Source organism: Leptodactylus fuscus, chromosome 8, assembly GCF_031893055.1.
Source record: "Leptodactylus fuscus isolate aLepFus1 chromosome 8, aLepFus1.hap2, whole genome shotgun sequence".
Taxonomy (NCBI): domain Eukaryota; kingdom Metazoa; phylum Chordata; class Amphibia; order Anura; family Leptodactylidae; genus Leptodactylus; species Leptodactylus fuscus.
In genome coordinates this window covers 20,128,211-20,151,426 of record NC_134272.1, presented here as the reverse complement: position 1 = coordinate 20,151,426, position 23,216 = coordinate 20,128,211, and the positions used below count along the sequence as shown (strand labels likewise).

Sequence of the window (23,216 nt, the reverse complement as noted above, 5' to 3'; positions counted from 1 at the left end):
CCGGTCACATGACGCCTCATGTTTACTCGTTACCAGTAGTCACAGCCCAGAGACTGCCAACATGTCTCTTACCACTTCCCATGTGTTGCGGCACCATCTGGTGGAGCACATGGGTCACTGCCAGGGTCTTTATTTTTCTTCTACAGTCTGACTATTATTAGTATTTATTTACTAGCTGGTACCCGCGACTTCGTCTGCGGTGTTTGTAGCAGTGGGTATATACAGGCGCGGGTAAGGTTTTCGTACTGTGTATAAGGTATGGGATGTGAAATGTAAGTTTGTATCTTGTTTTTGCTGTAATTCAGAGACTACGTGAGACTTTTGTGTTGAAGTTAATTTGTATTTGAGCTGCTATACGGTGTTGGTATAAACTTTACATAGTGTCTTTGGGACAGAGGTATTTGAAGTTAACCCTTTCCCGCCGATGGCATTTTTTGATTTTCGTTTTTGACTCCCCTCCTTCTAAACCCCATAACTTTTTTATTTCTCCGCTCCCAGAGTCATATGAGGTTTTAATTTTTCCTGGGACAAATTTTTCTTCAGGATGCCACCATTATTTATTCTATATAATGTACTGGGAAGCAGGGAAAAAATTCAGAATGGGGTGGATTTGAAGAAAAAATGCATTTCTGCGACTTTCTTACGGGCTTTAGTTTTACGGCGTTCACTGTGCAACCAAAATGACATGTCCCCTGTATTCTGTGTTTCGTTACGATTCCGGGGACACCAAATTTATATGGTTTTATTTACATTTTGACCCCTTAAAAAAAATCCAAAACTGTGTTAAAAAATTATTTTTTGAAAAGTCGCCATATTCCGACAGCCGTAACTTTTTTATACGTCAGTGTACGGGGATGTAGAGGGCATCTTTTTTTGCGGGACCGGGTGTACTTTGTAGTTGTACCATTTTCGGGAAATGTTATTGCTTTGATCACTTTTTATTCAAATTTTTATCAGAATCAAAACAGTGAAAAAATGGCGGTTTGGCACTTTTGACCATTTTCCCCGCTACGGCGTTTACCGAACAGGCAAAATATTTGTATAGCTTTGTAGAGCGGGCGATTTCGGACGCGGGGATACCTAACATGTATGTGTGTCACAGTTTTGAACTACTTTTATATGTGTTCTAGGGAAAGGGGGGTGATTTGAATTTTTAATCCTTTTTATTTTTTTTATATTTTTTTTACTTTTTTTAAACTTTTTTTTTTGCATTTATTAGACCGCCTAGGGGTATTGACATGGGTGGGCGGTGTCGCGGATTGTCAGAGCGGTGGGGGTTGGCAAACATGGCTGCTCCGGAGCGTTAAAGAGAGCCTCCTGGAGTATCGTTAAGGTGAGGGGCAAAGTGGTAAAGTATATGTATATGTGATTGTGTGGGGTTAGGGGCGAGGCTGTAGAGGGCAATATGAATTTTGTGGCTTGCTATGGTCTAAAGTGTGTGAGATTGCAGAGATGGTGGTGTGAGTTTGGGTTTTGTGGGGGTCCTGGCACAAACGTATGTGCGCAATTGTGACGAAAAGTAGCCTATTGCGCAATCCAGTGTAGTGACTATGTTTGTTGAAAATTTCAGCCAAATCGGTGGAGCGGGTTTTGCGTGATTGAGGAACAAACATCCAAACACATAAACTCACAAACTTTCACATTTATAATATTAATAGGATTCCATGATGCTGTAAATTATTATATTAACTCCACGGTGCTGTATATTATTATATTAATCCCATGGTGCTGTACATTATTATATTAATCCCATGGTGCTGTACATTATTATATTAATTCCATTGTGCTGCACATTATTATATTAATTCCATGGTGCTGTACATTATTATATTAATTCCATGGTGCTGTACATTATTATATTAACTCCACGGTGCTGTATATTATTATAATAATCCCATGGTGTTGTACATTATTATATTAATTCCACAGTGCTGTATATTATTATATTAATTCCACAGTGCTGTACATTATTATATTAATCCCATGGTGCTGTACATTATCATACCTCTCAATATGAAACATGAACCTGGTGAAGCACCATACTGCGCGCATTTTCCTTTTTAGGTGGACAATTACACATCTGATCCATGACGGGTTAAGGTAAATAGGTAGTAGATTGATCATCATGTAGTAATAGTGAAGATACACTGTTATGGTATTTGAATACTATCCAGAAGTACAGGCACAGGAGGATATCGGGAGGGTATTGATCCCAATGGTAGGATTCCGATAGATCCAGAATCAACCTAGGAGGTAAGGAAATGTAGAAGTAACATGTACTGTCAGTAACGGTGGTGGCTAGTTTGGTTATGTAAAAATATTTGGTGTGTGACGAGTGGGATAAAGTGGCTAAGAGGAGGTTACCCCATACAAGTGGGTGGGCTTGAGCTGGGACACCAAGCATAGACATTATACAATGTACAGCGGCGCGCTCGCCACATGTTGTAGTGCCTTCAGACAGCCGGTCATGGGGTTGGTGGGTGTCAGAACTCCTTCAGTCTGATACTGATGACCTGTCCTAAGCAGGGCTCATCAAAGTCTCAGAAACCCCCATAAGCCTAAAGCCCTGTGTAGTTTTCCTCTGTGGACTTTCTGATTAGGTATAATTGACATGCTGTGATTTCCAAAACGGCAATGGTCTGCAATGGGAGTGCATGTCTGCAATGGCACTGTAAAACGCAGCGGTACAAACCAAACAGGGCCCGGCCTAATACAAACATAGTTGTACTTTCAGGTTAGAGACACCAGGTGGAAGCAGAGGACCAGTGAATTACACTTAAAGGGGTGTTCCAGTTGTCTCCTTTGCAGCATAGAGAGCCTTTAAATAGCAATCATTATATTCGCCTTTACGTCATCAGGGTCACCGTTCAGGTCCTTGGTATACCTGACCTTTAGCCCTTCAGAGGCTGAACAATGAGATTGTGTCCAGACATAGTATCAGCCATTGGTTCTCTAAAGCACACGGGCACAGACAGAAGATAAAGAAAGATCGGAGACTATTCACTAGATCCCGGACCATAAGGACAGGTAAGTATATAGTATTTCTCTATAAGGGGGCATTCACACTACGTAACGCCAGCGTGTATCACAGCCGTACACGCCGGCGTTACAGCAGGGCTGCCGAACACTTCCCATTCATTTCTATGGGAGCCGGCATATGAGCGCTCCCCATAGAAGTGAATGGGCTGCTTCTTTCACTGCGAGCAGTCCCATTGAAGTGAATGGGAAGTGCCGGCGTGTACGTTCCGGCATGAGCAGAGCTTGCCGTATACGCCGGCACTTCCCATTCACTTCAATGGGACTGCTCGCAGTGAAAGAAGCAGCCCATTCATTTCTATGGGGAGCGCTCGTATGCCGGCTCCCATAGAAATGAATGGAGCTGCTTTATACGCCGCTTATTCTGAACGTGTTTTACGTTCAGAATAAGCTGGCGTTTACATAGTGTGAATGAGCCCTAAGTGGTTAGAAGTGGTATGATGGAGACACCTAGTGGTAAGAAATGATCATTACTAAAGCACACTTGTTTTGGGGTTTTTTTGTTTAAAAAAATGTAAAACATTGGACTGACAGACGTTTATCGGAGCAGCGTCATCTACGTCATCTCATTCATCGACCATTGTGGGCGACTTATGGACGATTATGTAGATAATCTGTTTTCCCTTAGTCCCAACAGCGGCACAATACGGGGTATTTTCTGCCCCTGTGTGCTGGTAGGACAGGCGGAATTTTTAATTAGCCAAATTATTTACACATGGCTGGCCCCTATAAGAGGGCACAGAGATCCTCCCCCCGCGTGATACAAGAGTATAATATACAGACAATTTTATACATATGTATATACATGTACATTTTTGTTAAAGTTTTTTTTATTTTTTCCAATCCTTATTGCAAACATAGGGAGGGAAGCCTTGTGCCGCTGTTGGGACTAAGGGAAAACAGATTATCTACATAATCATCCATTCCCTGTCGTCCCACCAGTGGCACAATACGGGATGATATCAAGTAATCCCCTAGGGCGGGTTTTGTTGCTCAACCGAGCTTAGTACCGCACGCCCGAAGGCAGAGGCTTCTGCAGAACGGCTACATAATCTGTAGTGTTTAATGAAAGTGGAGTCTGAGGACCACGCAGCTGCAGCGCAGATCTGCTCTAGGGGCAAAGCCCGCTTCTCAGCCCATGAGGTCGCCACTGACCTCATAGAATGCGCCTTCAGGAAGGCAGGTGGAGGCAGACCTTGGGATGAAAAGAAGCTTTAATAGCCTCCTTCACCCACCTGGATATGGTGGGTTTAGAGGGCTTAAGGCCCTTCTGCCCTCCTACGAAATTGACAAGGAGGTTTTCCGCTCTTCTGAAGGAGCGAGTGCGCTCTGGACAGATCCAAGGTATGGAATCTGATTTCTTCCACCAAGGAAGGAGACGGGTGGAAAACCGGTAATGTAACCAACTGTTCCAAGTTGGAAATGGAAGGTACCTTAGGCCTAAATCCAGGGAGGTACCTGAGCTGGACTCTATCCTCGGAGAAAATGGTGTAAGGTTCTTCAGAGGAGAATGCCTGTAACTCACCTAACCTCTTGGCTGATGTTATGGTCAGGAGGAAAGCTGTTTTAAAGGTGAGGAACTTCAGTTCTGCCTCTTCTAGAGGCTCAAAAGGCTCTTCACATAGTGCTGACAGGACCCTACTGAGGTCCCATTTGTGGACAGGAGCAGTGACTACTAGTCTCAACCTCCCAGCACCATTTAAAAAGGTGCTTATTAGAGAGTATTGAGATAAACGCCTCCCCAGATAGGCGGACAAAGTGGCTACATGTACCTTCGGGGTAGCGACAGAGAGCCCCTTATCTAGCCCATCCTGAAGGAAGTCCAGGATCGCCTCCACTGAGGGATACGAGGAGTCCACCTCACGTTCCCGGCACCAGGAATTAAATACATTACTGATTCTATGGTAATTTTTATTAGTTGATTCCGCCCGGGCATATGTAAGCGTCTTCAGGACAGCTCTTGAAAGTCCACTATTCCTTAATAGGGACTGGTCAACCTCCAGGCTCTCAGGTTGAGTCTCCTCAGATCCTGGCAGGTCAGCTCTTCTTGGGTTACCAGGTCTGGTAGGGGGGAAGCCTCCAGTAAACGCCTTGACTCATCCTCATGAGCTAGGCAAACCAAGTCCTTTTCGGCCAGAACGGGATTATGGCAATTCTCAAGACTTGGTCCTGTCTTATTTTCATCAATACTTTGGGTATGATGGGAATTGGAGGGAAGATGTATATCAGCCTGAACCTCCATGGGATGGACAGGGCATCCACTGCCAAGGGATTGTCCTCCTGGTACAGAGGGCAGAAGGTTTCCACCTTGGCATTGAGTTGGGTTGCCATAAGATCGACCTCTGGGAGACCCCATCTTTGGACTTCTGTTGAAATACATCTGGGCCGAGAGACCATTCTCCTGGTACGGTGATACCCCGACTCAACTGATCTGCTACTATGTTCAGGGAGCCCTTGATGTGAACAGCGGCTAACTGGGTCAGAATCTTTTCTGCCCAGGAGAATATTAGATTCGCCTCTCTGAACAGGGCTGGAGATCTGGTGCAGTCTTGTTTGTTCAGATAGCTTACAGCGGTCATGTTGTCTGAATGAACCTTCACTGCTTTGCCTCTGAGATCCTGAGCAAAGTGAAGAAGCACCAGGTACACTGCTCTGAGCTCTTTGAAATTGGATGTTCCCAATTCCGGTCTCCTTCAACGACCTTGCAAAGTCCTGTCTTCCAGATGGGCTCCCCATCCCAGATGGGATGCATCTGTTGTCAACAGGGTCCACACTGTCGGGACCGAGGACCTTCTGTCTTTTAGGTGTATCCACCATCTGAGGAAAAGACGGGTACTGGGAGAAAGGCAGATCTTCTTGTGAAATCCCAGTGGAGAGCCATTCCAGGTTCTCAACACTTCTGTTTGAAGGGGACGCAAATGCCATAAAGCCCAAGGGACTGCCCTGGCCGAAGATGACATCAGGCCGAGGACTCTCACGGCAGTGCGGATGGTAACTCGCTGGGTCCGAAATAGGAAGTGAGTGGCAGCCTCTATTCTCAACCTCTTTCGGCTGGAAAGGAAGATCTGCATTGACTCTGAATCCACAATGAAACCCAGGAACTTCTTCCGGGTAGTTGGCACGATCTCTGATTTCTCCCAATTGACTATCCAACCTAACTTCTGTAGGAAGTTGATAGCTATCTGGAGATGTTGAAGGGTTGCAGCAGACTGAGCTTTTATGAGCCAGTCGTTCAAGTAGGGAACGATGAATAGACCTTGTAGTCTGAGGGCGGCGGCGACCGGAGCGACCACCTTGATGAATACGAATGGGGCTGAGGAAATGCCGAACGGCAGTGCAGTGAATTGATAATGCTCTCTGTGGTCGGCCATATAAATGGCGATTCTGGCTGAACAAAAGGAAGAAGCTGGGTGATGACAAACCGGTTGGGAGGTAGATGATCAAACTCTATGGAGTAACCACGTTGTATCACCTGTAGAACCCAGGAATCTTCTATGTGGGTTCTCCATGTCGCTGAAAAATGGAAAAGACGTCCTCCAACATGAATTATAGCCACAGAGAGAGGCGCCCCATCAAAATTCAGGATTCTTTTTGGGGTCATCCCTGGATTACCACGACCCGCGCCTCTATGATGGTATCTAGACCGCCGTTGTTGCTGGCGTCTAAGGCCAGATGTTGACCCTTGACCTCTTGGAGGGGGAGGTCTCCTTCCTCTGGAGGCTTGCGGAAGGGATTTCCCTTTGCCCTCAGCTAGACCTTCCATGAGGTCATCCAGCTCTTGGCCTGAGTACCTTCCCAGGCTCAAAGGGAAGGGAGCAGAGCGCAAATTTTGAGGCGAGATCAGCTCTCAAGGGTTATAGCCATAGAGGCCTCATGGCGGCCGTAGACATAGCCATGGATTTGGAGGCGAACTTTAGCTGTTGTCTGGAAGACTCCGAGATGTAGTCCACTGCTCTGTGGAGGTTACCCCGAGGTACTCCTGAGTCGATGTCCCGTTCAGGTTGAGAAAGACGGGTCTGCAGATAATCAGACACAGCAGTTGAAGCTATGGCCACTGAGGCCTGAGCTGAACTGGCGGAATACACCTTCTTTAGGCTGGAGTCCGCTTTGCGATCCAGGAGGTCCTGAAGATTCGAGCCATCTTCTAAGGGGACTACAGACTGACGTGACAGTTTAGCCACCACGAGGTCAACCTTCGGGGGAGGCTCCCACTTGTCCCATTGTGATGGGTCCATGGGGAACAGGGACCTAAAGACTGTCATAGAGGAATTCTTTTCTCAGGTTGTTTCCATTGCTGATGCATGATGCTGGCCAGAGATGCGTCCGCATGGAAGGTGATGTGCTCCCCAGAGGTGGACGTGGAGGCTTCCCCGACAACATCCTGGTCAACTGTAGACCGGATGGATTTCAGCAGCCTTGTAGTCTGGTCATAATAGAAGATAGGTCTGCTGGAATAAATAGATTCATTATCAGATGCTTCTGAGTCATCACCCACCTGGAACCTCTCCATAGAGGGGAGCGACAGGGAAAGCCTTTCAGGGCATGGCTTCTTTGTGAGCTGACACACGGAAGTACGGATGTCTAGCAGAAGTGAGGAGATACTTTCACTTTTATTCTGGATCCGTACTAACCAAACCACCTCCTTGAGGAGGGTCTATAATCTGCCCCAGCAATATGCTTCTGCTCATGATGCTCCCCCAGGATCAGAGGTAGCAGGCACTCAAGGCAGGTAGCCACCTCTAGGAGGCTAGTAGCCGAGTCTGGCAGATGCTGCAGATGGTTGCCCAAGAAGGCAACAGTGAGATGATCCAGGTAGTCAAGCCGACACAGTAGGTATTAGTAGGCAAATGGCAGGTAGCCCACAGGCAGATGCCGCAGATGGCAGATCCAGCCTTCGGATATAGTACAAACAGTATAGAACTCTAGACCCAGTGCACTCAACATAAAAGTCTGTTTCCTTACAGACTGAAACACAAAAAAAACTAACCTTTTTTTTTTTTTTAAAAGGGACTTGCTCACTCACTAAGTAGTCTTGGTGCACCTTCAGCTTACCTCACCAGAGCTGTGGGAGTTGCTGGAAAAAACTCACTGCCTTCTCACAGGATGCGAAGCCCAGCCAGACAGGTGTGCACAAGCCATAGCAATCGACATAAGTGCTCAGACTATGCACTAAGCATGAAGGGAAAGCTGAAAACTCCCACACAATTTCCATGCCTGTGACCACAGGCCACAATAGATTTCACGCTACACTGCGGCACAGATAAGTGCGCACCGGCGCTGACAACACAATGGAAGGAAGTTGACAGAGAGCCCGTAGCAAAAAATATCGGTGCTTTTAGTTTGCACTAAATACAGAGTAAAGCTGGGACTCAGGTTACCTTACTGGGCAGTGAATGAGCTGTGCACAGCTGAGCCATCAGAATACCCTGCAGAGCAGGTAAGACAAAACCGAAATCTTTCTCTCAGGAGGAAAGAAAAGGGAAAAGGAAAGAAGAAGGGGTTAACAGACACCTTCCTCCTACCCCTACAGGAGGCCACAGGCCTCCTCACCACCTTTCCGGTCACACAGGACAGAAAAAAACATGCGGGGGGGAGGGTCTCTGTGCCCTCTTATAGGGGTCAGTCATGTGTAAATAATTTGGCTAATTAAAAATTCCCCCTGTCCTACCAGCACACAGGGGCAGAAAATACCCCATATTGTGCCGCTGGTGGGACGACAGGGAATTTGTATTTCCGGGTCAGATTTATTATTATTTATTCAGAGACTGAACAAGTTATGTATAAAGTCTGCAGTTCTTGTTTCTGGTTTATTACTGGTCACAGTCCAGGGACGGCTTGTACTTTACTCCATGGGATCTCATGTATGGAGGCTATAAGGAAGTTTCTGGGAGTTTAATGATAATTGGGGGAATTCTTGATGATACTTATGTATAACTGGAAACTATAGGTTATTGGGGCTATACCAAGAGAGACGGAGGTAAAACTACTATATATATATATATATATATATATATATATATATATATATATATTTGTTCTCAAGTCACAGCTGGCGGGCAGAGAAGATATCAGAGAAGATAAGGGTTATCATGGAGTCAGACTGGCCCTCCGGAGGTTGGTGCCCCTGATCCCGAACATGTTATATAAGATAAATAAGAATAAAAGCTGTGGCCGACCTTTTGCCCAACAAAGGTTATTGTTGTTATGGTCTTTATTTTTGCAATCAGGACGGGCCATAACCAAAGGGGGGTCCTACATCCATGCAGTCATACCCACAGCCAGTGGGGCGAAAATAGAGAAAAGACCTGGACAGAGGAATCTCTCTCTCCAACAGTCGCAATATAAAAAAAAAACCCTGTTGGACACCCTGTGGATCCCCATTATAGCCTATGGCGTTCGCGGGTAGCCGTATGTGCTGGCTCTCATTCGTGTCCCCATGCGGATCTGAATGACAGAGAGCCAAACACTAGTGTGGACTCCATGGTCACCAGCCCTAACAGTGTGCGACTTTTATCCGCACCTATAGGGTTTATGAACGTAACCCCCAGACATTTCCCATACTGAAACAGGATATGGAAATCCACAACCGAATTATCGACTGTCTGGTATTACAAGAGGTCTCCCAAACCAAGGTAAAACGGGCACAACTGTACATGGCCACTGGTGGAAACCACTTCCATCATCTCTTATAATAGTACATTATTCATCAAATTGTTCTCCCATAGGGAACTGATCTCAACATCACAAGGCAAGATTCTGGTGTCACAAGATGGAATCCTGACAACCCGAGATCTAAGTCTGATATCACAAGACTGGGTCCTGTTGTCATGAGTCTAGATTCAGATGTCTCCAGATCTGACAGTGACGCTGCGAGATCTGATGGCTCCATGCCGCGTACATTGACTCCTCTTTGATCCTGGCTGGTAGCAGTCGTGGACTTTCAGGTATCTCTGCCCTACGGGGTGTGGCGAAGAGATAAATGTGAACTCAGAACAGAAATCATTCAGACAGAGTGACAGGAGGAAAGAGAGACTGTGACCAACAGAGAGGGAGAGAGACTGTGACCAACAGAGAGAGACTGTGACCAACAGAGAGGGAGAGAGACTGTGACCAACAGAGAAGGAGAGAGACTGTGATGAGAGCGGTGAGACAACAATTCAGGGACAAATGAGGAGCAGAAGAGAGAGAGACAGACGTAGGCAAAGAGACAGTGACCCCAAGAAAGAACGAGAGGGAGACAAGAGATAGTCCTCTCTCAGAAACACGACATGAGCTTGAGAGGCAGATCCGGGTGAGTCCAAGACATTTATCCCATATTCTATAATCCTATTCTGGTTTTCTTCGCTTTTTCTCATCTTCTTATTTCACTTTTAATGTAAAGTTTTCATAACTTTTAATAACAGTCACATATACAGCAGGTACATCTAGATATATTATAGTTACAGCAGATACATCTAGATCTATCATATATGCAGAGGATACGTCTATATATATATATATATATATATATATATATATATATATATATATATTGTATATAAATGGATACCTAATCACATACACATGGGATGTATCTGGATGTATGATACTGTGCATATGTATATATTATATACAACATATACATCTGAATATATGATATATACAGCAGATGCCTACAGATATCTAATCACATACACTGCACATTCATCTAGACATACCATTTACACTGGATATATATATATATATATATATATATATATATATTATATACAGAAACCTACAGATATCTAATCACATATACCTCTAGATATATAATATACAGATATCTAATCACATGTACAGCAGGTACATCTACATATATACTATTTATAGAGGATAGATTTATCTCTATTCAGAGGATACCTACCTACAGGTATCTAATCATATATATAGCAGAAACATCTAAATCAATAATATATACTGCAAATACTTTCAGATATGTAATCACATTCACAGAGGATACATCTATAATATATGCAGCAGATCTACTATATGTCTATAGATATGAATTATATACTGCACATAGGATACCTATAGATATGTTATCACATATATGCCAAATCGCAATCCAAAAGAGTAGTCAAAAAAGCCAGAGCAAGGGAAATACTTAGCCAGATCAGTGTCACAATAGCCAGCAATCACATGTGGGCTGATGTCCAGTTTAAGGAAGTCCAGAACCCGCCCCAGGCTTGATTGGCAGATAAGTTGTCAATCAAAGGTTATTTCTAACAGCGCCTCCTATGCTGTACAATGCAGCCAGAGGGTAGCACAGGAGTTCAAATGGGTGAGGACGTAATGTTTGACATATTTGGCACATCTTTAAATCTAACACTTCTGTACTGACATGTCACTTCACTTTCTTCTCCTCCTCAAATTTTGATCAATCTGATGTACAGACAGCTAGTGAGACATACCCCCCCCCCTACTTTTCCACCCACTACTGAGTGCTGTAAAAATGTAAACATTTGCATCCCTATTTTGCAGATTTTTTTATGTCAGACTTGTAGGGTGCGGGTCTTAATAATTCCCCCCCGAGTTTTTCTTCCTTTGAAGATTAGGCGGTGCCTGTATCATGTATACCTGCGTGACCTGTGCTCTCTCAGTCCTTGTTTACACACCCAGGAAAGGGAAAACTTTTGCTGATATCAGTCACTTACATTTGTTTTTTCCTCATCTTCCTTGTGTTTATCTGCAATATTTACTGCATTATGGGCTGAACTTGAATGTTTAAGAACAAAGTCCATGATTATTAACTTGGGTTCTAACCAAGGGATCGCTCCCCTCCCCATCACCGCAGCCCCTCACTAAGCTGAATGGCAGGGGTACCAATCTAATATTGATGGTCTATTCTAAAGACAGGCTATCAATATTGTGAATCCAGGAAAACCTTATAACTTCTCACTAGCTACTATGCAGCAGAGTTGAGTGTGCAACATGGTTCAACGCACACTCAGCACTGCTACATCAGATGGAGCAGAGCTGAGTGTGCAGCAGGGTTCAACGCACACTCAGCTCTGCTGCATCTGATGTAGCAGTGCTGAGTGTGCGCTGAACCATACTGCACACTCAGCTTTGCTGCATCTCTGTGTGTGCTGAACTCTGCCGCTTCTCTGTGTAGCAGAGCTGTGCCAGCACTGCTACATCTGAGATCGGACCACAATGGAAACTGCTGTGGATGGATCTTAGACTCCGCCTCCTCCAGCAGAACCAGCGTTGATTGGCCGAATGCTGTACACTGGTCAATCAACGCTGGTCTATGCATTCTTATGGGAAAAAGTCAGCTCGCGCATATTGCAAGCTGACAGGGATCCTGACTAGATAGAGCCCCAAAGAGCTGGGTGAGTAACATTCCCACCTAAATAAAGGTAATCCCTAGCTAACCCTGCCTGTACATCTATCCCTGTCTCACAGTCACATAGTTCACAGTCTCAAATTAATCGAATGTTAAATCGACCATTCGTCTAAATTGGAGGTCACCCAATTCCTTTTTCCGATTTTTTTTCCGATCCCTCTGTTGTCGTAGTTCCTGTCCCACCTCCCCAGCGCAGTTATTGGTGCAAAAAACGCGCCAGGGAAGGTGGGAGGGGATACGAATTTTTACTGCGTTTGCCTCGTGGTGTTCAATTGTAATCGAATACCTCGAATGGCCTTATATTTGATCAAATATCTATTCAATCAAACGGTGTTCGCTCATCTCTGTATACCAACCACAGTGTCATCCATTGTACAGTGGCTGCGCTTGGTATTGCAGCTCCGTTCCAGACTTTAGAATGGGACTTAGCTACAGCTTGATCCCTTTGACAGATGAACATAAAGTCATAGGCCACAGGGTCATGTTCTTCCATTAATCTTCTATGTTTCTATTGCAGTGTTGTGGGGATCAGTTCCAGATCTTCTGAGAGTAACTTGCAATGGCTAATGTTATTTATCGGAGGGACATTTCGAAATTATGTGACCAAAGTGAAATATCTACAGATCACCGATGACAACATGGTAAAATGGAAGAAGAAAGTGAAGAAATGCTCGGTCGTGATCTTGTATCACAGCAGACGTGAGGGACAGGTCAATATCACTGATGTAGATGGAGCATTATATGAGGAGGAACTTCGATCTATCTCCCATACTCTAGGTAATGGTGACATCTCCATTCTTACTGTATGTGGCCTCATACAGATCTGTGACCAGGACTGGAACGTTATGGGGGTTATTACTAACACTTTTATGTTTGTTTTCTGGTGTACATATGATGCAAATTATGGCACAAAAAAACTTTTTTGTGTTTCTCTTATCACTTTTTAAAATCCATTCTAGAAATTCACATACATTATGGCGCCATCTACACCTGGTCATCGCTTCTCTGCTGCCTTTTAGTAAATTACTGAAGAATATTTATACATTGAAGTTTTTGTTTCCCGCCACGAACAAGGAATAGTGGTCAGTGACCGTGGAAGCAGAAGAAGACGTTCACAAGAAAGGATGCTATCTATACTCACTGATGTTACTTTTCCATTCCTGAAGATGTTACATACCCGAACCTAGAAACAGTGGCAATCTTTGGGCTCCTCTGTCCTCTGTGCTTGGTCTAGTGTTGGTCTCCTCTGTCCCCTTTTGGTTGCACCTGTCCATATTTGATCTCCTCAGCCCCGTTTTGGTCTCCCCTACGTAGTCTTGGCTTCCCCTATCCAACCTTGCTTTCTTTTATCCAAACTTGGTCTCTACTGTTCATTCATTGTCTGTCCTATCTAGTCTTGGACTCCCTGGTCCAGTCTTGGTCTCTCCTGCCAAGTTTTGGTTCTATGCTTCCCCTTTCCAGTATTGGTCTCACTTCTTCATTTTTGGTTTCAGGTCTGTCTCAGTTTGTCTTGGCCTCCTTCATCTAGTCTTTGCCTCTTCTATGCAGGCTTGGTCTCTCCTGTCCAGTCTTGGTCTCCCCTGCCTGTCTAGTCTTGGTCTTCTCTGTCTAGTCATAGTTTCTTCTGCCCAGTCCCGTAATCTCTTCTGTCTATTCTTAGTCTTCTTTGCCAAGTCTTGCTCTCCTCTTCCCAGTCTTAGTCTTTTAATCCAGCCTTGATCTCTACTGCCCAGTCTTGGTCGATTCTACCCAGTTTTGGTGTCTCCAGTCCATCCTTGGTTTTACTTAAAGGGAGTCTGTCATTGGGAAAATCACTTTTTAAGTAAGCATATATTAAAATAGCCTTTATAAAGGCTATTCCAGGCACACCTCCCAGTGTTTTTTATAAAGTGTTATCCCTGTGCTCCGAGAACAGCCGCATCATCAGAATTTGAACGCCTTCGCCTAGATACAGCAACACCCCTTCTTCTAAAGTCATCTCTACTCTGCTTTTTAGCTGCGTCAATAGTAACTTGTGACATGTCCATGATACAAATCTCTCGCATGCGTTGTATGCTCAGCCCTTTTGGGTTCTGGCTGAGAGTACTGCGCATGCGCGAGATTTGGATCGCGCAGATATCACAAGTTGCTATTGATGCCGCTAAGAAGTGGAGAAGGAGGGATGATTTTAGAAGAAGGGGGCGCTTCTGTAACCAGGCAGAGGTGTTTAAGTCCTAATGACGCGGCTGTGCTGATTTTCCCAATGATTGATTCCCTTTAAGTATGTGAATGCTTGCTGAAATAGTGAACTACATTCGGATATTTTAGAAACATGTGAAATCACAAGTATGAGATGGCCCAGATCTTATCATGTCCAGATATGGCATGTAAGGTGTGCGTGCATGTGTGTGATGGCCATCTTGTCTACTTTGTGTCTACAGGTAAAAATAAGGTCCTGGTGGTGTTGGATGATCTGGAGGATTGGTCTGAGTTTGAGAAGCAGAGGATCCTGAGCAGACAACCTAGCCTGAGGCGCCTGTCCTCTCAGCTCCTTCTCTTCCCTAAAAGAGACAAAATTGCAGAAGCCAATAGGAAGACGGCAGAATTCCTTAAGGCCTTTGGGAAATATACTGCAACCGAGGAGTTCCACGTTAACTCCCCAGTGTCTGGTGTAAGTCCTATCAAACATGGATTTCTTCCCTCCTTTGCGCCTTTCATTGTTGAGTTCAGACAATTTTTGGGGGTTCCTCTGTATATTATAAATTATATTGTAGGCCCCATCTCAAAGACCCTAAGTCACACTGAAACCAATTCACAGAAAACGTGTCATTGGATTTTAGGCGACACTTCAGGGTCACGGTTCATGTACTGGAGTGACAACCATGAATATGCAGGGGTCCGTTCAGTGTATATTATATAGGCCCATAGACATTTGATATCAATTTGCACATTTGGCTATTCTAGAACGATCACCACATCAGTTCTAAGAAAAAAAAATTAAAAAGTTAATTTTTAAATTTTTTTTTTAAAAAACTGAAGAACTTTAACTATAGAGCTCATATAAAATGACCTAAGCAAAAACATATACATAGACATATCAGATATCCCTGGTCTGAAAATGCTTGAACTATAAACATATCAAGAGGTATATCCAATACAGTATACGGGATGAAAATCCAAATGGCGGAACAACCATTTTTTGCCATTTTGCCTGTGAAAAAATGTAATAAAAACCAATCAGAATGTCGGACAATCTGCAAAAATGTAGAAATAAAAACTGCAACTTGCCCAACAAAAATTGTGTACTCAGAAATAGAAAAATAAGAATATGGCGACCCAAATAATTTTTTATATTTAAAATTTTGTATTAAAACTATAACAACAACTATATAAATTTGGTATAACCATGGGAAGAATATGCAAATCTGTCTTCCATGATGTAATTAGGAAGTCAGCTGCTGCCTCAGTGTTGCAAACCAATAGAGGGCGCTCACTGGAATGTGCAAGCCTGTCTTCCCTGATGTAATTAGGAAGACAGAATTTCAGTGATATAACCCAATAAAGGCTGCTCCCTTTTCGCATCATGCTTGACCTTCCAAGAGGCCTTTATTTTGCAATGACGCCGGGATTATTACCAGGTATAGTCTCTCAAACGAGGACGGCCATTTCGATGTACTTGCATCTTGTCAGCTCGATGTAGAGAGGACTATAACCTGGTAGAGGTGAGAGGCTTAGACCTTTTTACCTTTTAACTAAATACACCTCGGAATAGTCTTAAGAAAGGCTATACTTTTCTTACCTTTATTCTTCTGATCTGCGCCTCCGTTTCTGAGAATTTTCTTCTTTCTTCCATATGTAAATGAGTTTTCAGACAGCACTGGGGGCGTCCCCTGTGCTGCCCAAAAAACTCTCCAGTGATGCCTGTCCGGGCCGCCTCTTCTCCCACGTCATGGTCGCGTCTTCATCCAAAAGTGCTGACGGCACATGTCCGTCCTCTATTTTCCTGTGGCTGAACGGGAGAGGCCACAGGAAAATGGCCGATGGACACGTGCAGTTGGTGCTTTTGGATGAAGATGCGACGATGACGCGGGAGAGGAAGCGGTCCGGAGAAGAAGACAGAAGCGTTGCTAGTGAGTTTTTGGACAGTATAGGGGACGTCCCCTATATAAACTCATTTATATATGGAAGAAAGAAGAAAATTCTCAGGAACGGCAGTGCGGATCGGAATAATAAAGATGAGAAGAATAGTCTTTCTTAAGACTATTCCGAGATGTACTTAATTAAAAAAAGATAGAATCCCTTTAGGGAGCATGAAATGGTACAATTGTAAAGTACAATCTGTCCTACACATATATGGCCTCCTATAGTTCCGTGAAAGATGAACAAATTAAAAAGTTATGGCTTTTGGAAGGCAGGGAATAAAAAATAAAAATGTAACAATTAGAAATATGACCATAGTTATACATGGTTAGACTTGATGGACTGTTCATTAAATCTTGTTTCAGTTTCAAGAAAGTGGTGGCATGTTTTCTGAATCCAGAGAAAACTTTCCTAGGAAAGAAGACATCAAACAACCCGTTGAAAGAAATCTAAAAATCAGCGTCTTCTCGAGGTCTGCGCCAAGTAACTATGAATGGTTGGTGAACTGGCTGAAGACCACGTGTATGGTGGGACCAGACAACATCCGTCGCGTCTGCATCTCTAACAATTCCATAAGGTTTTACACCGAGCTCCCAAACTGCACATTTGCCATCCTGTACCACACACTAAAACAAGGAGCGCTCAACATCAGCGACTCCAGCTCTTCCTTATACGATGAGGAACTCAAGGAACTCTACCAGCATCTTGGTGAGTAAAAAATGTCATGTGACTTGTGCTAATTCCCGTCATTACGGCAAGGTCTTTGTATAAATTCTGTATATTCTGTATAGGTAAGGAAAACGTCATTGTGGTGGTCGATGATCTGCCAAAAACCAACTCAACTGAGAAGAAGCAGATACTGGCAACCCAGCCGAGCATTGGTAAACTAGCCGGAGACCTCTATCTGATCAATGAGAAAAAGAATAACATGGAGACCTTGGAAAATCTGAAGAAAGCCATAATGCAGGGACCACAAAGCGAAGAATTCCTGGAACCTGGTATGTAGCATGAGCCAATAGAAAAATAACGGGTCCTGTGTAGGGTATTAATGGGCAAAACTGGTTCCTACCATGGTGCCCACCACTGCTCCAGATCTCAGAGAATAATAAGCGGAGGCCTAGGAGAGGTGCGGAAGCCATAAAAACTGATACTCACCTTACTTCACCCCTGGGCTCACTCGTGGTCCTCTTCAGTCATCTTCCAGTCTCCTGAGTGACGTCACAGGTCCAGGGGGACTATTGAAATCTGTGGCTAGGCCTCAGTTTTCATGTGGGGTGTCTGTGACATCACCCAGGAGGCCATAAGAGGTGAGAAGACATCTAGGGAGTTCTGGATATCATGAGGGATCCCAGGAGAAGTGGGGACAGGTGAGTATCACTGTTTATCACTTTTCTGCCCATTCTCTGATCCTCCAATTATTATAATCTGGGGCCTGGAGCGACTGCAGAGCAGTTATGGATTGAAATGAAACAGGTGCATGAACCTTGCGAAACAAATCTCATGACATTTAGCCATCTGTAACCATTACCTTTCCACAATTTTCTAATGATATGAGTTTATTACATCATCAATACATGTCACAGGCCGCAGTGCACATCACAACCACTGGGTGGCGGCATACAGAATCCTATAGCATAAACATCTCCTGACAAAATATCACAAAAGCATGTTTCTTTTTCAGAGTTGCTCATCTTATGTCACATATCTGGGGATGTGTCAAGCCAAGAGGAAAAGACACATCTGTAATAGAGTATTCATGGGTTCGAACCATTTAGTCGCATGGAGCCCAGATATTTCTGGTGATGGCACGTTCATCTTTTTTCTACACATGGTTTTCCAAGTCTAGCATGGCGGTGTGATGCGCCATTTGTAGGGTTGTCAAAATCTCAACTTACTATGATAATAACGTCACATAATGGACAGACAGGTGCACAATTCGTCACAGTTCAGTTGTCAGAGTTGTGTTATGAGCCGTGCAGCTCTGTGTCCATCACATGACCAGGACTCATTAGAAAGCAAGAGATCCAAAAATCAAAGAAAGTGTATACAAAAGACTGTACAAGTATTGCAGGACAGATGTCTGGGGCTCGGTTGGTTCCCATTGCCATGTTGTCACAGTGATGGGCTTTACCGGGTTATACAAGACTCAGAATAAATTACTTGTCTTTAGAATAGATCTTAAATTTGAGATCGGGGAGGGTCCAGCACCTCTTCCACCACTACCAAAGGTCATTCACTTTTGGCCTTGGACAACTTCTTAAAATTACAGATCTAGTGAATAGTAGATAACCCGCTGCTTTCTTTGTATCCCCCCCCCCCCCTCAAGATCCAGAGGATGATTTTGAAGAACCATCAAATGCATCTACAGTGTATCCACATGAAAATATTTACATGGACAGCAATGAAAACATTAGACCTACATCTTCACGGCGTTCATCTACAAAATTCAGTAAAGAATATGACTCGTCTGCTGCTCGCATATCAACTTGGAAGAGTTCTGATTATTCGGAGGGACTAAAACCAGAAACAGTGTATCTAGAGCCAACCCTATGGTCTCATCACAGGTCTATTCAGCGACAACAAAGCGAAGAATTCCTGGAATCTGGTATGTAGAATGAGCCAATAGAAAAATAACGGGTCCTGTGAAGGGTATTAAAGGGCAAAACTGGTTCCTACCATGGTGCCCACCACTTCAGTGTAAATGCACAGGTCTCATTTAGTATTCTACTCTCCTGTCCCTGATTATTCCACGTCATTTCGAGGTCAGTGTGCTTAAAAAGAAGTGCAGCAGCCTCCCTTAGAGGCCCATCAGGTATATACTCATACAGATGTATCCACCATTACTAGAGATGAGCAACCCAGTTTGTAACAAATAGGATTTATACAAATTTTACAAAAATTTTGGGTCTGATTGAATCTGAAACATTTGGGGTTTGCCTCATGCCTATCACTATTATACCCTTGGGTGTTTTCAGATCCAATAGAATAATAAGTGGTGGCCCAGGAGAGGTGCGGAAGCATAAAAACTGATACTCACCTTACCTCACCCCTGGGCTCACTCATGGCCCTCTTCAGTCATGTTCCAGTTTCCTGAGTGACGTCACAGGCCCGGGGGGACTGTTGAGACCTGTGACTAGGCCTCAGTGGTCACGTGGGGTGTCTGTGACATCACCCAGGAGGCCAGAAGAGGTGAGAAGACATCTAAAGAGGACCCCTAGGGAGTGCTGGTTGTCATGAGGGATCCCAGGAGAGGTGAGTATTAGTGCTTATCACTTTTCAGCCCTTCCCCTGTTCCTCCAATTATTATAATCTGGGGGCTGGAGCGACTGCAGAGCAGTTATGGATTGAAACGAAACAGGTGCATGAACCTTGCAAATATTTGCGAAACAAATCTCATGACATTTAGCCATCTGTATCCATTATCTTTCCACAATTTTCTAATGATGTAAATTTATTACATCATCAATACTAGGTTATACAAGACCCAGAATAAATTACTTGTCTTCTTTAGAATAGATCATAAATTTGAGATTGGTGAGGGTCCAGCACCTCTTCCACCACTACCATTCATTTTGGTCTTGGGCATCCTCTCAAATTTATAGATCCAGTGAATAGTAGATAACCCGCTGCTTTCTTTCTTCCCCCCCCCCCCCCCAAGACCCAGTGGATGATCTTGAAGAACCATCAAACACATCTACAATGTATCCATGTGAAAATATTTACATGGACAGTGATGAAGACATTAGACCTACATCTTCAAGGCGTTCATCTAGGAAATTCAGTAACGAGTATGACTCGTCTGCTGCTCGCACATCAAATTGGAGGAGTTCTGATTATTCGGAGGGACTAAAAACAGGAACAATGTATCCAGAGAGGACCCTATGGTCTCATCCCAGGTCTATTCAGCGACAACAAAGCGAAGAATTCCTGGAACCTGGTATGTAGAATGAGCCAAGAGAAAAATAACGGGTCCTGTGTAGGGTATTAGTGGGCCAAACTGGTTCCTACCATGGTGCCCACCACTTCAGTGTCTCATTTAGTATTCTACTCTCCTGTCCCTGGGCCTGAGAAGTTACATAACCATCAGATTATTCTATGTCATTACGAGGTCAGTGGGCTTAAAGGGGCTCTATCACTGGCAAAAGTCATTTTTAACTATTCATATACTTGCACAGCCTTTAGAAAGGCGATTCCACACCTACCTTTTATATGTAAATCACCTCAGTAGATTTTGAATAAGTCCGTTTATTCATATGCTAATTAGGCTAATTAGGCATCCTTTCTCTAGACATGGTTTTCCAAGTCTAGTATGGAGGTGTAATGTGCTATTTGTAGGGTTGTCAAAATCTCTACTTACTATGATAATAACATCACATGATGAACAGACAGACGCTCAGTTCGGCACAGTTCAGTTGTCAGAGTTGTGTTATGAGCCGTGCAGCTCTGTGTCCATCACATGACCATGACCAGGACTCATTGGAAAGCAAGAGATCCAAAAAACAAAGAAAGTGTATCCAAAAAACTGTACAAGTATTGCAGGACAGATGTTTGGGGCTCGGTTGGTTCCCATTGCCATGTTGTCACATTGATGGACTTTACAGGTTATACAAGACCGAAAATAAATTACTTGTCCTTAAAACAAGTCAGAAATTTTAGATCGTTGTGGGTCCAGTCCACCACTACCATAGAACATTCATATTTTTGGTTTTGCACAACCTCTTTAATTTACAGATCCAATGAATGGTAGATAACCCGATGCTTTCTTTGTATCCCCCAAATGTAGATGATCCAGAGCCTCATTTTGAAGAATCCTCAAACACATCTACAATGTATCCGAGGGAAAATATTTACATGGACAGTAATGAAGACATTGAACCTACATCTTCAAGGCGTTCACTTACGCAATTCAGTAACGAATATGACTCGTCTGCCGCTCACATACTAACGTGGAAAAGCTCTGATCATTCAGAGGGACTGAGAACAGGAACAGTGTATCCAGAGCCGACCATATGGTCTCACCGCAGGTCTATGCGTATGGACATCTCCCGCCAAGATGAATTAGCTGGTGCTTCATCCCATAGTAATAACTATATGCAAGAAATAGAAGAATTCAGAGATCTGAGACGGCCACCCACGCCACATAGCGAAAACCAGGGACTTAGACATAATAGGCCCAGGTTTCTCAGTGAGGAGAGTGGTGAGGAAGACACCCAGGACCAGGTACTAGTAGGACGCGGGATGATGGAACAGCTCATTGAAGAGCTGAGAAGGAAACTAAATGAAAAAAAATAACGACAAGAATAGAGCTACAACTCACCATAGAGAAGCTCCAGCGAGATCATCACAACGAGGAGGGGACAATAGAGGGGAAGCAGGACCGAAAACCCAACACATACAAGAAGATATCCATAGAATGTGTCAATTCTAGAATCCCGACCATAAGAAAGAGAGGAGCCCAAAACCAGGACAGGAAGATGATGAAGATGTAAGGTGGCGGAGTGACTCCCCCAGGCGTGTGCATGAGTCTTAGGGCTGACTATGGAAGGGTGTATGTGTATACATGTGTATTGTAGACCATCCCTAATAGTTGGATGTCACTAATGCTTTATTTTGTTGGTGTGTTTGTTTTATTTTGTTTTGTTGGATCTTTTAGGTTATATTCACACCACTGTCAAAAATAGCCATGAGGTGGCCATTTTTAGAAAGATTTGGAGGGGGGGGGGTTATTAAAGGGATTGTCAATCTGAAGATAATTGATACTGATGACCTATCCACAGGATCGTTACAAGATCAGAACACTGATCTTGCAGAATCTGTGAAAAATCTGATCTTCCTTGGACAAAAACAGATGCACTTGCAGTTTAGGAACACTAAGTGACAGCACAAATTGCATGTAAAAAATTAATGAGCACTTTAAAGGGGACCTCTCACCACCTCCACCTGTTTGCGTCCTTCAATAAGCCCCGCTCTACTGATTCCAGTGAAGTTGTAATTTTTTTCTGCAGCCCCCACCATTCCTGAGCAATCCTGACAGTTTCAGCACATTATGTACTCTAATGTCAGGGCTGTCCTGGGCGGGGGCAGAGAGACAGAGACCGCCCACCTGACAGCAGAGAGTATAATGTGCGGAAACTAATAGAAATGATTGCTCAGGAATGGAGGGGGCTACAGAAAAAATACCAAATGCACCGGAATCAGTGGAGCAGCAGCTATTTAAAGGGGCTCTATCACTGGATATTCGCTATTTTAGATAAACATATGCCTGAATAGCCTTTAAAAAAGCTATTCGAGTCCTGCTAATCGTTTGTTAAATCGTTTGTTTTAATGTATTACCTTTTAAACATATATGTAAATGAGCCGTCCGTGCACTGTGGGCGTTCCCGTGCAACCCTCACGTCATACTCTGTTCACACCCTCCTCTGTGGTTCTTCTATGTAAGTCCCTCCTCCCGCTTTCGATTCACAGCCTCTGTCTCTTCCCTGCTAGTGGCACAGGACCTGTGATGGTGTCACTACTGCTCTGTGATTGGCTTGTCCCTGTGATGGCGTCACTACATCATTATACAGATTGTACAGATCAGGGGCTGCAGCTCCCTGTGTCTATCATAGATCTCCATGTGTACAGTAGATCAATGCTATGATAGAAAAAGGGAGCTGCAGCCCCTGCTCTACATAGATCACTACTTAGAAGG

General features: G+C 43.9%; 1 protein-coding gene across 2 annotated transcripts; it reads left to right on the top strand.

The window, feature by feature from the left end:
- Nucleotides 1–198: 198 nt before the first annotated feature.
- LOC142216220 (uncharacterized) lies at nucleotides 199–22,225 on the top strand. 2 transcript variants are annotated; one of them, XM_075283888.1, is made up of 8 exons: nucleotides 199–256; nucleotides 12,924–13,183; nucleotides 14,827–15,056; nucleotides 16,891–17,233; nucleotides 17,317–17,523; nucleotides 18,852–19,130; nucleotides 20,184–20,462; nucleotides 21,309–22,225. In XM_075283888.1, exons 2-8 carry the CDS (start codon nucleotides 12,973–12,975, stop codon nucleotides 21,815–21,817), a joined length of 2,058 nt encoding a protein of 685 aa, XP_075139989.1. In that variant the 5' UTR covers nucleotides 199–256; nucleotides 12,924–12,972; the 3' UTR covers nucleotides 21,818–22,225. The 2 variants fall into 2 exon arrangements, with proteins under 2 accessions (XP_075139989.1, XP_075139988.1); XM_075283887.1 differs by lacking the exon at nucleotides 199–256 and adding an exon at nucleotides 10,093–10,327.
- Nucleotides 22,226–23,216: the final 991 nt, after the last annotated feature.

Coding starts and splice junctions, on each gene's coding strand:
- LOC142216220 (XM_075283887.1), top strand. CDS start 10,305: ATGAGCTTGAGAGGCAGATCCGG. Junction 13,184..14,826: donor ATCTATCTCCCATACTCTAG/GTAATGGTGACA, acceptor TTGTGTCTACAG/GTAAAAATAAGGTCCTGGTG. Junction 19,131..20,183: donor CGAAGAATTCCTGGAATCTG/GTATGTAGAATG, acceptor CCCCCCCCCAAG/ACCCAGTGGATGATCTTGAA.